Source organism: Phocoena sinus, chromosome 20 (genome assembly GCF_008692025.1).
Source record: "Phocoena sinus isolate mPhoSin1 chromosome 20, mPhoSin1.pri, whole genome shotgun sequence".
Lineage (NCBI taxonomy): Eukaryota > Metazoa > Chordata > Mammalia > Artiodactyla > Phocoenidae > Phocoena > Phocoena sinus.
Genome location: NC_045782.1, coordinates 8547759 through 8562914, shown reverse-complemented (window position 1 = coordinate 8562914; position 15156 = coordinate 8547759). Strand labels below are relative to the sequence as shown.

General features: G+C 53.3%; 3 protein-coding genes across 4 annotated transcripts; all 3 read right to left on the bottom strand.

The window, feature by feature from the left end:
* Window positions 1-568: 568 nt before the first annotated feature.
* RNF227 (ring finger protein 227) lies at window positions 569-3360 on the bottom strand. Its single transcript, XM_032615078.1, is given in 3 exon segments — window positions 569-2030; window positions 2130-2250; window positions 2252-3360. Coding segments are annotated over 3 exon segments (570 nt in total). The 5' UTR covers window positions 2645-3360; the 3' UTR covers window positions 569-1974.
* A 2345-nt stretch (window positions 3361-5705) lies between these two features.
* KCNAB3 (potassium voltage-gated channel subfamily A regulatory beta subunit 3) lies at window positions 5706-12784 on the bottom strand. 2 transcript variants are annotated; one of them, XM_032617018.1, is made up of 14 exons: window positions 12164-12784; window positions 10779-10822; window positions 10652-10689; window positions 10333-10412; window positions 8978-9022; window positions 8832-8876; window positions 8580-8623; window positions 8295-8381; window positions 7935-8020; window positions 7668-7788; window positions 7489-7583; window positions 7291-7411; window positions 7031-7119; window positions 5706-6719 (listed from the first exon to the last, which is right to left on the bottom strand). In XM_032617018.1, exons 1-14 carry the CDS (start codon window positions 12403-12405, stop codon window positions 6642-6644), a joined length of 1215 nt encoding a protein of 404 aa, XP_032472909.1. In that variant the 5' UTR covers window positions 12406-12784; the 3' UTR covers window positions 5706-6641. The 2 variants fall into 2 exon arrangements, with proteins under 2 accessions (XP_032472909.1, XP_032472908.1); XM_032617017.1 differs by having other exon boundaries at window positions 7668-8018.
* Window positions 12785-13378: 594 nt separating this feature from the next.
* On the bottom strand, window positions 13379-15068 carry TRAPPC1 (trafficking protein particle complex 1). The gene is made up of 5 exons (XM_032617019.1): window positions 15011-15068; window positions 14802-14900; window positions 14579-14649; window positions 14091-14229; window positions 13379-13794 (listed from the first exon to the last, which is right to left on the bottom strand). The coding sequence occupies exons 2-5, from the start codon at window positions 14898-14900 to the stop codon at window positions 13666-13668; spliced, it is 438 nt and encodes a 145-aa protein (XP_032472910.1). The 5' UTR covers window positions 15011-15068; the 3' UTR covers window positions 13379-13665.
* Window positions 15069-15156: the final 88 nt, after the last annotated feature.

The following is a 15156-nucleotide window of genomic DNA, read 5'->3' as shown; positions in this document are numbered from 1 at the left end:
TGTGTGCTCTGTTATTTTTGAGTGGGGGAGTTCTTTGGTTTCGGGGAGGGATGAGGAAAGAAAGGGTGTTGCCTCCTGCCATTTCCTATTACCCATTTCTCTCTTTTTTTAAATCTTGTGACTTTTCCTTTTTCTCATTTTTATTTGTTGGATCATCAGCTACGACTCCAAGGCTCTTTTTCCAACCCTCACCCCAGTGTGATGAGCTCAGCGGAGATGGAGGGTGACAGCAGGACACCTCCACAGGCCTCAGGTTGAGATCAGAGAGATAGCAGGAATTACTGGACAGAAGTTTAGTGGGAGGGGTGCCTGATAAGTTTCAGAACTGCCTTCCATTCATCCTTTTGATCGTCCTTTCCACCTTCAGCTTGTTTAGTTCTGCCAAGAGTCAGTAGAGGTCACTACAGCTTCATAGGTTCAGTTCCCAGTTGCAGAAGCACACTTTTATTTTAAAGGAGCTGGGGGGTGGGGGGTCAGACCTGCATAGCTTGCCAAAGATTTGAACCGCTGGACACTACAGCTTGACATGTATTCACTACCAGAGCTTCTCAGAGGCTGAGAGACCAGACAGTTTTTGAGGCTATTGTATTAAAAAACGTAATTCCAACAAGCATTTATTGAGTACATGTTAAAAACACTGCTGTTGCCCTTGGAGATACAACAGTCACAAGTTAGTCACTGCTGTCATGGAGCTTACACTGTAGTGCAGGACACCAACAAAACACATATCAGAAAATAAAAGTAGTGAAAAAACAAGGCATTGTATTACAGAGGATGAGGGAGGGGGCTACACCAGATTGAAAGCTGAGAAAAACCCCCCCAAAGAGGGAATATTTAAGCTGAGACTTAACGAAAGGAAAAAGGTAAAAACAGAAAAATTGAGGTTTATTCTTAATAAGTTCTCCTTTTTAACTCAGGGGAAAATGTAACATCGTCTAGGACCTGGACCAGTGCTTCTTAAATTTTTATGTAAATGGATCACCTGGGATTCTTGTTAAAATGCAGAGTCTAATTCAGTAAGTCAGAAGTGAAATCCTGAGATTTTGCACTTCCAACAAGCTCCGAGTCATGCTGATGCTGCTGGTCCTTGACTGTAACTCTACGATCACAAGATACGAACAGGACTTTTAAACTGAACCCCTGCCCTGAAATACGTGATGTCTAAATATGGGACACAAGTTAAAATTGTATGATGAGCATCTTTTTTCAGTAGTGACAGTGTTTCCTTGTGGCTGTAAAAATAATATCAAAAGTTTACAATTCACTGCCATAGCCAAATGGCTCTCCCTCCTATCCTTGATAGGCCCTAATGAGGTGACTCGGATAAATGCCCTTTGGACGTCATCATACCTGCCCTAACAGGTTGAAGGGAGATTCTGAAATGAAGGGAGGCTCCTAATCTCATAGGTGGGGATGCGTGTTGACAATTTTAGGAACACAGTACTGGGAAGGGGGAAACTAGTAGGCATACCAGCGGAGGGAGTAGGGTGGATACGGTTTATTTTTCTCAGTTCTCTTAGGTGCTAGAGAAGTGAGGTTAATATGACATGGAAATCAGCCTCTTCTCTCCCATTTCGTCTTTTTTAAACTTTCAAATCATTGACACAGAATTGCTAAAATGGGACCTGTTGCTCCCACACATCAGAGCTGCCCTGGACAAAAGCCAAAGTCACAGCTAGGGAAATTGTCTGCTTCCCACGGGAACGTAGACTTTGTTTCTATCCTCCCTGGGCCATTCCATCCTGAATATGCAAGGCTGGCACAGTCGGTAGATGGGGGCGATTCGTCTAGGAGCCTCCCCAGCGCAGCATCAACACCTCCCAGGGCGTTCCCTTCTGCCCTTGGCTCACCTCCCTCATCCGTGACACTCCGGGACATGACAGGGGGTGGGCTTGGCACCAGTTCCTTGTAGTACAGCGCGCCCCGAGAATGCAGCTCCCACCTTTCTTCTGCCGTAGCTTCAGGGTTCCGCGGTTACAGCGTGCAGCAGGTCATGTGGGCCGAGTCCTTGATCTCTGGACCGTACAGCACTGGGGGGGAAGAAGGAGGATTAGTGGCAGCGGAAGGGCGCAGCCGAACCGGCGTTCCGGGGTGCTCTCCCTCCACTGCCTACCCGGGCGGCCCCTCACCGTTGCTAGGCAGCGGGCGCCGCCACCTGCGCGCGGGTGCCAGCACCCGGGCCCAGGGCCGCAGGAGCTCACGCCATCGCGCGCTCCTAGGCCCCGCCTCCTTCTCTCCTTTTCCTAGTCATCGGCCTCTCGGCCGCATCACCGCTTTCGCGAACCGGACCACCCGCCCCATTAGATTCGTGCGCGGCCCGCTCTGTTGCCTCCAAGCGTGACCACAAGTCCGGGTTGACAGCGACTTCAGTGACCCTGCCGCGCGGGAGCAGGGTGGGCGTGCGACAGAAGGGGCACATGACGACGTGGCGCAGACTCACTGCGCGCGCGGCCGCCCCGCCGCCGTCGCCACGCGCCGCCAACTCGCGCAGACAGGCGGTGCAGAGCGTGTGGCCGCAGCGCGCGCGCGCCGTTCCGGGGAGGCGGCGGGGCTCGCGGTCCCCGAGGTTGAAGGGCCGGTAGCAGATGTTGCAGTCCAGCTCGCCCTGCTCCGGAAGAGACGGCACCCGCACCAGGAGCTGCATCGTGCCCGCCGCGGACTCGAGGGCGTCGCTAACGGAGCGGGCCTGTTCTGGGGCCCGCGCCGAGGCCTGTTGCCCCTTTTAATAGTGAGACCCCCGCCCCTCTTGAGGCGTCAAGCGGCGGTCAGGCCGCTCCCCGCGGCAGCACGCGTGGGGGCGGTGGAGGTGCGAGACCCCGAATGCCAGCCATGGCGAAGCGAGGGGAGCGGGCCAGGCGGTGCGAGGGCTGGGGAGGGGAAGTCGCGGCACGCCCCCCACACACACTCCCTTCATGGCTTCCTTTATCCCCCGCGCAGAGCCAGCGTTCCTTAATTCTACTGTGTGCAAATCCCCAGTTCCCTCCCTGGGCCCGGGCCCTCAGCCACTGACACAGGGTTTCTCACACTTTCACAAACCACCCAAACGTACTTCCGTAAGCCAGTGACACCGCCCATTCTGCCCAATCTTTAGTGGGCTTCTGGGCGTTTGAGCAGATGTTGCCCTCAATTTTCCTTGTTATATACGACCTCCCTGTGTTCTTGTAAGGGGGGCTTCCCAAATTTTATTCTCAAACTGCTCAACTCCCAGGTGAAATCTCAGCCTAAGGAGGGCCCTAGATTCCAGGACCACGGCCTTAGGAATGCTGGGAATCCTATCCTTACTGAGTAGCCAGGCCTGGAGACCCACACACCATGATGGCTCCAGCAACGCAGCCCGGCCTGAGCTCTGACTCAGGGGTGTGACTTCTGCTACAGGTAAACAGGACTCACAGCCCACATTCCCTCACGGTGCCACACCCATCCCCCAGCCGCAGCCTCACCCTCCTCTCCTGGACCTGCGGTCCAGATTCTGTTGTGGAGGTTCATAGCACGGACTCTAGAGCCCGCTTACCAGTTGTGACACTTTGAGCAAGTTACTTAACTTCTCTGGGACTTGGTTTCCTCATCTATGACATGTGGATGATAATAGGATTGAATCAGCTTATATACTGATTCTAAGGTGCCTAGAATGATACTTGGCACACAGTAAACACACCATATATTAGCTGTTGTTAGTATCCTGTGACCCAGCCTATGTTGTGTTTACTTTAACTTCTTGGCACCCAACGTTTCCAGCACCCATTTCTTTTTTTTTTAAACCCTGTTGCTTTCACCTTCGTAACACCCACTCAACCTTCAGCTCTCCATGCAGCCTCACTGTGTGAAATACCCACTGTAGACTCTGGTAACACCACGTTCTTTCCTCTGGACTTTGGACAACCAAAGTTTGTGTGTGTTTGGGGGTTACTTGTTACTTCTTTGCCTTTCCCATCTGTAAACTTCACAATGGTGGTTCTGAGTCTGGTTTTGTTTACCACTGTGTCCCTGTGCTGTACCATAGTAGGACTCAATAGATAAATACTTGTTAAATTAATGAACGAGGTGAGTGATAAATATGGTAAACGAGGGAATTCCCTGGCTGTCCAGTGGTTAGGACTCTTTCCCTGCCAGGGGGAACTAAAATCCTGCAAGCCATGCAGCACGGCCAAAAAAAAAAATAATAATAAATTATATATATATATATACATATATATATATATATATATATATATATATATATATAGTAAACGAGGTGTGACAGTAAAGGAAGGTTCCTTACAAGGGGTTTCTAACTGCCTCTGAAGGTAATTCTAAGAGGACTTTTTTAAATGTTTTGAGCAATGGGGTAGGAAGTGCACAACCCTCCAAGGTAACTGTTTAAGGAGAGTACTATTTTGAATTTATAAATTCTTGTATGTTTGTTACAGAATAACTAACAATAGTCACACATGTTTACCTCTTTGTTTCCTCCACAGTCTTCCAAAATGAGTGGGAGATGATAGGAGTGGATGTAAGTATTCATTAGTTGATGCGGTTGGCTGCTAAACCAGTAAATGGCACGCTGCTGACTTCTCTCTTTTGAAAATTGGTTTTATTCTGCTCTCCCAGCTTCGGGATCAAGGAAGGGTGAGGATGGGAAGAAGGGAGATGGTGAGGTTTTATATATATATATATATATATATATATATATATATATATATATATATATATTTTTTTTTTTTTTTTTTTTTTTTTTCAGTACACGGGCCTCTCACTGTTGTGGCCTCTCCCGTTGCAGAGCACAGGCTCTGGACACGCAGGCTCAGCGGCCATGGCTCACGAGCCTAGCCACTCCACGGCATGTGGGATCTTCCCAGACCGGGGCATGAACCTGCATCCCCTGCATCGGCAGGCGGACTCTCAACCACTGCGCCACCAGGGAAGCCCGGTGAGGTTATATTTTAAGGGAGGCAGAGCTCATCCTACCCTGCCTTGTGATCTTTAAAGATTATAACTTTCCACCCACTTTGTGTCCCAGGGAAATCAGAGTTCTTTGGGGAAGAATAAGGGTAAGGCTCTGACATAATCCCATTTGCTTCTGCTTTTGCACCACTCTCACACCTGAACTTTGACTTGTTTTCTTTTTTTTCTTTATAATATTTCTTTTCCATGTCTCTGTATCATTTCAACCATAGACCGGTTTTCATTTTACCTCTCCTTCCCCAAATCCCAAAGCCTCAACCTCAGAACAGCCCCTCCCCCTCAGCCACAGGAAAACCACCTAGATAGTTCATTGGCGTATGTGTGGGTATCAGGCAAGAGGGAAACAAGACGAATGGCTAATATAACTTTCAAAACAAAACAAGGGGGCTTCCCTGGTGGCGCAGTGGTTGAGAGCCCGCCTGCCCATGCAGGGGACACGGGTTCGTGCCACAACAGTGAGAGGCCCGCGTACCACAAAAAAAAAAACACAAAAAAACAAAACAAGGGTAAGAGTGAGCATCAGAGGGAGGAGCAACAAAGCTATGAAGTCAGGCCTGTGGGTTCTAAGGAAGAAAGCTGTGGCCCGGAGGATCAGGTGCCTGGGTCCTTGATGGGAGCAATGACTAGGAGCATGACGCCTGGGTCACTGAGGTAAAGGAGCAGTGGAAAGGTAGTGCTGGACCTTTCTAACGGCAGGGTGCTAGAGGCCCAGATACGTGAGACTGAGATCCTAACCTCTCAGCCCCCAGCAATTTCAGACGTGGTAAGTGATGATCAAGCTGAGATTTTATTTACAGTCCCCTGGGAAGTCTTACACAAGAGGGGCCATCATTATTGCTTTAAGATTATTGCCAGGAGGAAGACTACAGTCCTCCACTCCCGGGTAGGAGTCCTGCTCAAGGCTCAAAAGTTTATCCCCAGACCTTTTTATGTCAGCCCCATTTCTCTGCCGTGACCTAAAGGCTGTCACCTTTTCCTGCGAATTGCGGCCCAACCGTACTTTCCAAGGGCTTCCCTGGCCACTTGTGCCAGGACAGGCTATATACATCGGCCGTCAATTTTCCCTCGTCAGTGCTTTGTCACTGCACTCCCCACCCTACCCCTCTCTGACAAGAACAAAGCATCAACACTTTTTGTGGTTTTAAGCCCTCCTCCACCTCCTGGCTGAGGCAGGGTCCTAGTTTCCCAAAGATTATCATTTACTTCCTGCCAGGACCAGCCTGGCTTCCTTTGTAACGAATGTAAGAGCCCCATCTCCTTTGTCCCAGATGACATCAAAACTCACTTCATATTAGGTTGTTACCCCTTGATGACATTTCAAGGGCCACTTTTGAGGTACTCTGCATGGGTCTTGTATCTGCCTTTTTTTTCCCCCTGGGCCTCGGCGATTAGGGGAAGAGAGAAGGGAGCGAGGCCAAGTGGCAGAGAGGGGACAGCCCAGTAGCTCATGCCCAGGATTAGCAGGGAGGCCTAGGAGGACGCAATAGGGGGCGGCGGACTACTTTCCCTCTCAAGCCCCACTGCGGGAGGATATGGCTTTGTTCATGCTTTCGCTACTGTGACCGGAACTCGTTAGTGGGCGGGGCCTCCCTGGCTCCGGCCGCTGCGTGGAGGGATCCGGAGCGGGAGGGAGGCGGGAGCGGGAAGCGGTTCTGGGAGGGTGCAGCGGCTCCGGTTTGGGTCCCTGCGCCCCCGACGGACTATTTCTTGAGATGCGGTTTGTGGCCCAGGAGCCCTTCTATCTCCATCACCGTCTGCGGGGTCAGCTGACTCAGCACCTGGAATTGAATGGGGTGGTGGAGAGGGCAGTGCATGCAGGGTTGCTGAACAAGGGAATGAGGTTCGAAAACCCGGGGAGCCGCACAGCGAAGCCAGGTGGCAGGGAAAGAGTCGCAGCTGTGCCCCTGCCTCACCGTCTCACCCTGGGACCTCTCATTTGCCAAGCGAGGACACTGTAGTGGGTGACCTCACAGGCCCATTCTGGGCTGGACACCAAGGCCTTGCTTGAGTGCTGGGGCAGGGGACAGAGATGGGCTCTGGCTCTGACACACCCCCCCCCCCGCTGCCCCCCACACCCCTCCCCCCTCACCTGCAGGGCGCCCAGGTGTTCAATCAGCTGCTCTGCACTGGACACCCCCAGCAAGACCGAGCTGACACCCTCACTGCGGAGACACCACGCTGGGCCAGAGAAGGAAATAAAAAAAGAACTGGTGGGAAACAGTGAGCACGCAGACTTCAGAGGTGTCTCCGAGGAAGACGGTCCTCCCCAGAGACAAACCAGTCTGCGGTTTGGTAGCATCTCAGGAGGAGACAAGGCCTCTGCAGGGTCCAGGGCTGGCAGTGTCTCACCAATAGCAAGCTGCGCCACGGTGCAGCCCAGCTGGTGAGCGATGGGTAGAAGGTCCATGACTTTGGCTTGTTGCTTCTTGCCATCCTCACTCTGCACTTTGTCTTTGTGCCACTGGTAGCCCTGGAGGCCAAGGAGAATCAGCAAAAGACGACTCCTCAGATAGTCCACTCCTGCCGTCCTGAGCCCCCAGATCTCACCTTGATGTTGACCCTGCAGGTATCTGGGACTCGCCCATCATACTTGCTAGTGATGAGGCCACAGGCCAGAGGGGACCAGGTGACTGAGCCAACACCTAAGAGGAAGAGGATTGGATGTGGGAAAGGGATCTAGGTGATGGTGAGGCCGAGGGAAAGGTAGGGATGAGGGGACTTCGAACCAATCTTGTGGTAGAGCTCTGGCAGCTGCATCTCCACCTTCTCTCTCTGAAACAGATGGTGCTCAGCTTGTTCACACACTGGAGGAATCAGGTTGAACTGTCTGGCCATGGAGTAGGCCTCCTGGGTTGGGGTGGGGAAAAGATGGGGGTCAGAGCACTCCTTCCATTTTCTTCCACTCCCCCTCCCCTCCAGTAGAGTGGGGTTTGGAGTGGCCATGTGAAAAGTGGGAACAAGTTGTAGGACGGCGAGGTGGGTGGCACACTCACCATGATTTCTGCAGCCCCCCATCGGGATGTCCCCCAGTATAGGGCCAGGCCCTGGTTGATGACATAGGTCATGGCTCGCACAATCTCTAGGCACATAGGAGAGGGAGAGCCTCACTGTCAGACCCCTGGCATCCTGGGTTCCAGATTTGCAGACCTCTGCCTGCCCCACCAAGGCCCCACTCATCCCTGTGGAGTCAGAGAGGTTGGTATCTGCTTTTCACCTCCCTCCCTGTCCAAGTTCTGGGGTCTGAGCCTCTACTGTGGAGCTTGGGAGGCCTCCTGAGCAGGGGCTGGCTTCTGCTGAGGGTTTTAGAAGTGCTCAATTTTGAAGGGCTATCAGGGTTGGGGTGCTGCTTTTACCCTCCATGGGACTGTTGGGGTCTGAGCGATTGGCGAAGATGATGTCCACATATCCCAGCTGGAGGCGTTCCAGGGATCCTCGCAAGCCTGGGGTAAAAGCATGGGGCGAGGAAGGTAAGCTCTTCAGCTTCAGTTTCCTAAGAATTTAGACCTTATCCTTTTGCCATGGCCACCTAAATCCCAGCTTCCCTATTCAAAGCCTCAGACTCAGAGCTTCAGAGAATGTTCCCAACTCCTCTGGCTTCCATACCCAGCCACCTCCAGTTCCCAGCCCCTAACTCTTACCCTCAATGATGTGTTTGCGGCTCAAGCCTCGCTCAGTTTCTGCCCTGTAGGAAAAGGTAAGTCAGAGATGAGGTGTGTCAAAGATAAGGGACCAGGGCTGGCCTGGAATCATGAGGAACTGGTATTTCAGGGGTCCTCACAGGCAGGATGCAGACCTGGGGAAGCAGCAGGGACTGCTGTCCCCACCCCCATCCCATGCACCTTCACACAGTCTCTGCAGATCTCCCCAATTACTGTGAGGCAGCCACTTACTGTCCTCCCCCAAAAATCTTGGTGGTGATGACATAGCTTGATCTCCTGGAAAGAAGAGAAATGGTAGAACGGGCAAGAAAAGGATTTTTGGATGATCATGTCCCCAGCAACCTCCCGGCCCTCCCCACCCACCCAACATGTCTCACCTCCAACCTTTGCTCTTGAGGATGTTGCCTAGGGTTCTTTCAGCCCTGGAAGGAAGACAGTGTAGAAGCACTGACCCTTCCAAAGTGGATCAGTTTCTTTCCTTCCTCCCCACCTTTCCCTTCAACTAATTTCCTCTCCTGTAAAATGGAGCATAAACGAGGAGCCCATTGGGCTGTCAGCCCCATCCTAGACTAAGTAAGAGGGGCTCCCAATCTAGGGTTATAGTCGTATCATTTTCACTCATTCATTCAACAAATGTCAGCTGTGCATCACTGTGTACCAAGCTCTGTTCTGGGTGCTGAAGGGATAGAATAGGATGAGAGAAGAGGGACCAACTACAGTGGAGCCAGGGGGGACACTGCCTCGTCTGGTTCCAACCATTTGTATTGCCCTCCCCCTTCTTTTAGTCTTTGCAAAGTTCTACCCATCCTCCAAAATTTAGCTTGGTCCTCCAAAATTTAGCTTGGATTCTGCCTCATTCTATGGAAAATGTTCTCTGATTGCTGTAGTCTATGGTCAGTCCTTGTCAGCTTCCATAGCTCTTATTGGCTACACAATTTTTTGACACTTAATCATGAGTTAATGTGTGACAAGTCTTAAGTTATGGTGGGCTCTTACTGAAGTGTTACTGTTATTTAATCTTTCGTATCTCCTTGTCTTTTGGTTTGTTTGTTTAACCACTTAGACTGTGAGCTTTTTGAGGGCATATTGATGTCATCCTTCAATCAGATACCTGCTCTGTGACAGGCTCTGCATAGGTACTTAGGTGACGTGGGAAAGAGCAAGACAAGTTCTGTGGAGGGAGGAGCCTCCCAGGTGAGCAGTGAATATGGCCTTGTAAACGAGTAATTGATGAACTCTGTGTCAGAGGGTGGTGTAAAGTGCTTTGGGAGCTGACGGGGATAGTGACCAACTCTGGGGAGTTGGGCAAAGGCTTCTTGGAAGAGCTGACATCTGGGACAAGTCTTAAAGATAAGCAGAAGAGTTTGCCAGAAGAAGAGGCAGGAGTAGTCATCCTAGGTTTTTACTATTTGCAGCGTGAAGCCATGTGTGCTGTGGTATAGTATGTTTGAAATTTATCTTTGTCATCCTCACATAGTTGCACATAAATGATGTCCAGGAAATAGTTGTTTGTTTTATTTCATTTTGACTGCACAGTATGCCCCATTGCCCTCAAAGCTGGAGAGAGACAGATGTTGGGACTACACTTCCCATAATGCTTTGGGGCCCCATTGGCTGAAAGGTTGGAACTTAGTGATGCAGAATTCCCAGGGTTCTTTAGGGGGGAAACCAAAAAGCCCTGATATTCTCTCAGCCTTCCCAGTGTAACTTAGTCTTTCACCCCAGTCCTTACTTTCCCGCTGCATACACTTCGGTGGTGTCAAACAGGTTTACGCCATGCTCATAGGCTACTGTCAGCACATCCTCTGCTGTCTAGGATGGTGAGAGAAAAAGTTGAAGACCAGCAACCAGCCTCTCAGTTACCTTCCTTACGGCATTCTAGCCCATTAGACCTCAACCTTGGTTTCCACATTCACTCCCCTTTCCCCATCCTCCAACCTCAGGTCCACCGTTCCCCATGCTTGTTGTCCAAACCCCTATGCAAGTCCATTTCCCCCCTTTTTGGTTCTCTCATACCCCCTCACCCTGCTTCTAGGTCCCATCACTTATACCTCATCTGAGATCTGAGAACCAAATGTGACCCAGGTACCTGCAAGAGAGAAGCCAGGCAGGTGAGACCTGTGGGGGCAAGCCATGAAAGAACTCCCCTTCCCTTAATTCTTCTTCTTTCTAACTCACCTAGGCCAAGGCAGGATACCCGAAGACCAGACTTTCCTAGGTTCCTGCAGGACACAGAGGCAGAAGGAAGGGGTAGAGCCTCCATTAGGAACATAGATTATCAGCCTCCAGTTCGTCTCCTTCCAGACTGAGATGCCCTCAGGGTGTCTCAGTCCAAAGAAGCTAGACTCAGTGAGCCCACTGAATTGGGCAGTGCTATGGCCATAGCATAAGTGAACAAATAATGACCGTTCCTCTGGAGCCACTGTCCAGTGCCTCTGTTCCCTCCTATCACATTGAAGATGCACTGCCTGCTTAGCGTTTCTGCTGGTGGGTCTTGTGTTTATTTGAGTCATCTCTGGGATGTGTAGAGTCGAGGGTGGGGGTTGGCTGGGAGGAATGCGACTGGCTAATTGTGATGAGTTTGTGAAAACAGATCATCAGAGAGTGCTGTGCTAAAGGGCAGACACTGGGGTGGAAGGGGTAAACCAAGTCAAGTTCAGGCACTCAGGCAGGCAAGGAGCCTTGGATAGGCTAGGCAGGGGGGCCTCCAACAAAAGCAGGTAGGACACCTGGGTGGAGAGTATGAGAGGTAAGACCAGTTCCCCCTCTTCCCATCTCTACTCCCTCTGCTCCTGTTGGCTTGTGAAGTCTGTCTTCAAACCAGAGAGCCCCTCCTCCCAAGGACCCCCCACCCAGGCCGTCCAATCAGGGCCACCACATGGGGGGGATCAAATTCCTCAAGTGACAAAGCCAGGCCAGATCAGTGACCTCTGCTCACTCTCAAGCAGGAGCCCCTCTCCTCCCCCCTACTGGTAGTCCTGAGAGCCCAGCGGTTCTCTGAGATAAAGTCGGTTACATTTCAGTCCACCTTACCCACATGGCCCCTGTCCTTCAGCAGGGGGTTGAGAGATGTGGTCCATCCTTCCAAGGGCCCCACTTCCCTCCCCACCAAGAAGGGTTGCAGGAGACCTTGGGGCATGTGGGGGCAGTATCTGGGTCAGGCACACTGAGCAGGCCACAGTGAGAAGCCGTTTCCTTCCCCCATCTTCCCAGGACACGACCCAAGGACACTTCATCCCGGGGGGGTGGGGGTGGGGGTGGGGGTGTGCAGCCTGGAGATCCGTGCATCCCTCGCCTTCCTGAGGGTAAGGAGGGAAGCTTAGGAGTATCCCCTGGGTCTGACAGGCCTGGTCAACCTTGGTAAACTTGATTTTCTACTAGTCGGGGGTATGGACGGAGAGCAAGAGAGGGCCCAAGTAAGGGAATGCCAATGATGGGAAGAGGAGATGGAGTGAGCCGGGACCTTCTTAGCGAAGTTTGAGGGGGTTCTGGAAGCATCCCAGGAAGCCTCAGGGGTCAGGAAAGGGGAGCAGATGTGGCGGGCTGCCCGGCCACCCCCATACCTGTATTTCATGCCAGTGCCTCGGCCGGTGCTCTCTCGGAGGACCCCAGCGGACGCTGGGGGTCGGGGGACCACTGCGGCCCGGGCCTTGGGGCCCGACCCTCCTCCCCCCGGAGGATTCCCATGCCCCCCGCCGACCGGCCCGCCATTACCGCCCCCGGGGCCCGGCCGGGGTCCACACAGACGGTCCTCACTGCTCCGGCTGCGAAGGTTCTGCTCGGTACATGCGATAGACACCTGCATGCCGGCTGGCCAAGGCGAGGGAGGGGGCTCCGAGGGGGCGGGAGGAGGAGGGAACCGGGAAGCCCGAGGGGAGACACCCGGGGGTGTAGTGGCGCGAGCCCTAGAGAGCGGGAAGGCTGAGGAGGTTGCGGCGGGAGCAGCCAGGCAGGATCCGGCTCGCGGGGGCGGGCTGCTGGAGGTCGCGGGGTTTGCGGCGGAGAGGAGAAACGCGGGGGGGCGCCACGAGTGGAGCGATTAGGATTCGGGGGTACTGGCGCAGGGAGGAGAGGGGGAAATGGACGAGGGTAAAGGTCGAGGGCTATCCTCAGAGGGTAGGAACTTAGGGACGGGGGGGGCGGAAGAGAGATGCCACCTCAGCCCGAACCGCAGCGGGACCCGATAAGACTCCCAGCCGCGTCGGCTGAGGGCCCAGCTTATCAACATGCAGACACCGCCCCCTCATCTGCATAAAGACGCCCGCCTCCCAGCCAAAACCTGCCGCTCATCTGCATAAGCCCCACCTTCCGGAGCTCCGCAGCTTGGGTGTTCTGTGGCCTCACAGGAACCGGAGAGCAGAACCGGGAGGGTGGTTCTACTCTCTGCACCCCGAGGCCAGTCGGCCTTCCCCCAACCCAGTGGTTTTCAATCAGTGAGCTATTTTCTCCCCTAGGGGACGTCTGGCAAGATCTGGAGACATTGTTGACTGTCACGATCTGGGTGCGCGCGCGCGCGTGTGAGAGAAAGAGAGAAAGAGAAAGACATGGAGACGTGCTACCAGCATCTAGTGAGTGGCGGCCAGAACAAAGTACACGACAGCACCCCCACACACACACACACACACCAAGATATTATCCAGCCCCAAACGTCAATAGTGCTGCTGTTGAGAAACCCGTGGACAAAGCCTCTTTGCTGGCTCAGGGGATGTGAACACCCTGGTTCACGCCTTCATGAGAGGGGCAGGCCCCAATCGACCACTGAAACTAACACACTCAGGTCGCAGAGGGTGATAAAAAGTTTATTCTGTACTTCTCCCAGCGTCAGGTAGGGGATAAAACTGGAGCGAGGGCCTGGTTTGGAGGTGTAGACTCCAGTAGGCTTCCTTCCTGTGATGGGAAGGGCACCATGGAGGGCTTTTTAGGCTGTTCCACTGGGAGGGCTGCCAAGGGGCCTGACGGGGATGGAGGAGCTGGGGCCGTGGGGCTGCCAGTAGGGGCCCTCAGGTGAAACAAAGGGCCCCAGACAGACAGGGATTCTTCTGAGGGGTGAGGTAGAGTGCTTCCTTCAGCCAGCCCGGGCGGAGAAGAAGGGCAGAGAGCGGACGTAGGAGTCCAGTCGGGAGCGGAAGAGCTCACTTTGCACAGTTTGGCCCAGCGGGCACAGGGGATTCTTCACCACCAGCTCCACGTACAGCTGTGGAGGGGGAGGGTGTTAGAGCCAGGCTTTGAACACTTCTTGTTTTCAACCCCAAACCTACTATAACCTCAAGGGTGTGTGAATGCACAGCGATCAAGGGCTGGAAGGCAAACCCTCCTTGGGGAGAAACTGGTGGTGGGAGTGTATAAGGACCTAAAGGGCCCCAAGAAGTCTGACTTCAATAGAGATACAATACAGTAGGATTAGGGCAGGGAAGCTGAAGGAGTCTTGGGGCTCTAAGTGGCCATGGCTGTTGAAGCTTTGGCGGAAGGGTCCGAGGGGCTGGCACTGACCGCACTGTAGATGTGGTGCAACACATCTCGGATGGGTCCCACGCCCAAGTCAGTGTTCATGACAACCTTGATCCCAGTGGGCGTCTCATAGTAATGGAGTTTGTAACGGCTAGTTTGGAAGGCCAGGAAGCCGTCCTTCCTGCAGAGATGAGGAGGATGTTAATGAATAGAAGCGAAATCTCTCCCAAAGAGATTCTTCTGATCTCCTCTAGATTGACTCCCTCTTCTCTAAACATGTCGTTTGTAGGAGCCTGGTTGACTAAAGACACCTCCCATCTTCACCCCTCAATTTAGCCCCGTTGCCCAACCTCTCTACCTTCAGATCTTCCCCACCGCCGCTCCTGCCAGCTACTGCACTCTCGCCCCGGACTCAGCCTCTCTCTCTGTCTCCTTACCCTCTCTGGGGGCCAAAGCCCCTTCCACTCCAGAAAGTTTCCCCCACCCCCAAATTCCCTCCCTCCCTCAACAACCCCTCTGACTACGCGTACATGTCTAGCGGGGACATCTTGCTGACAAACGAGCGGATAGAGAAGAGCATCCCGTACATCAGCTTGTACTCCTGGAGGGAGAGGGGCAGAGTTAGCTCTCGGTTTTTAAAGGAGCCAGGGTTGGGGTGGGAAGGAGCCAGGGTTTGGAGAGAAGAAGCTGGACTGGGACAATGTGCATTTGGAGATGTGAGGTCACCCGGGTTGCGCGGGGCCCTCTCGTCACCTCCTCCTTGGGGATCCCCGCTTGCTTCTTGCGGTGCCACTCGCTGTAATGCAGACACACTCCATTCCGGTCAAACAGGTACAGGTTGTGGACAGTCATCTGCAGGGCAGAGAATGTGAGCCTCACTCCGGGACCGCCCACACCCCGTAGGCTCCAGTTCTTAGCCCGGGATCCCTCCAACCAGACGGGGACCCCTCCCGCGAACTCACCGGAACTTCTCCGAGTGCCCGTCACTCGATACTTCCGGTTTCCGCGGAGCCCCGCCCCACCGGGTCTACACACTCTAGCGGCGGAGAAATAACCCCGCCCCTATACCTCTCTCAGCCAATCCGTGGCCGTCGGATACGCGCACGCG

Excerpts from the sequence above, each read along its gene's own strand:
- KCNAB3 (XM_032617017.1), bottom strand. The coding sequence starts at position 12,405 with ATGCAGGTGTCTATCGCATGTACCGAGCAGAACCTTCGCAGCCGGAGC. Across the intron at positions 7,120-7,290 it reads CGTGGCGCAGCTTGCTATTG|CGTGGTGTCTCCGCAGTGAG; the intron begins GTGAGACACTGC and ends TCTCTGGCCCAG. Across the intron at positions 6,720-7,030 it reads AACACCTGGGCGCCCTGCAG|GTGCTGAGTCAGCTGACCCC; the intron begins GTGAGGGGGGAG and ends ATTCAATTCCAG.
- TRAPPC1 (XM_032617019.1), bottom strand. The coding sequence starts at position 14,900 with ATGACTGTCCACAACCTGTACCTGTTTGACCGGAATGGAGTGTGTCTG. Across the intron at positions 14,650-14,801 it reads CGGGGATCCCCAAGGAGGAG|GAGTACAAGCTGATGTACGG; the intron begins GTGACGAGAGGG and ends CTCTCCCTCCAG. Across the intron at positions 13,795-14,090 it reads TGCACCACATCTACAGTGCG|CTGTACGTGGAGCTGGTGGT; the intron begins GTCAGTGCCAGC and ends CCCCCTCCACAG.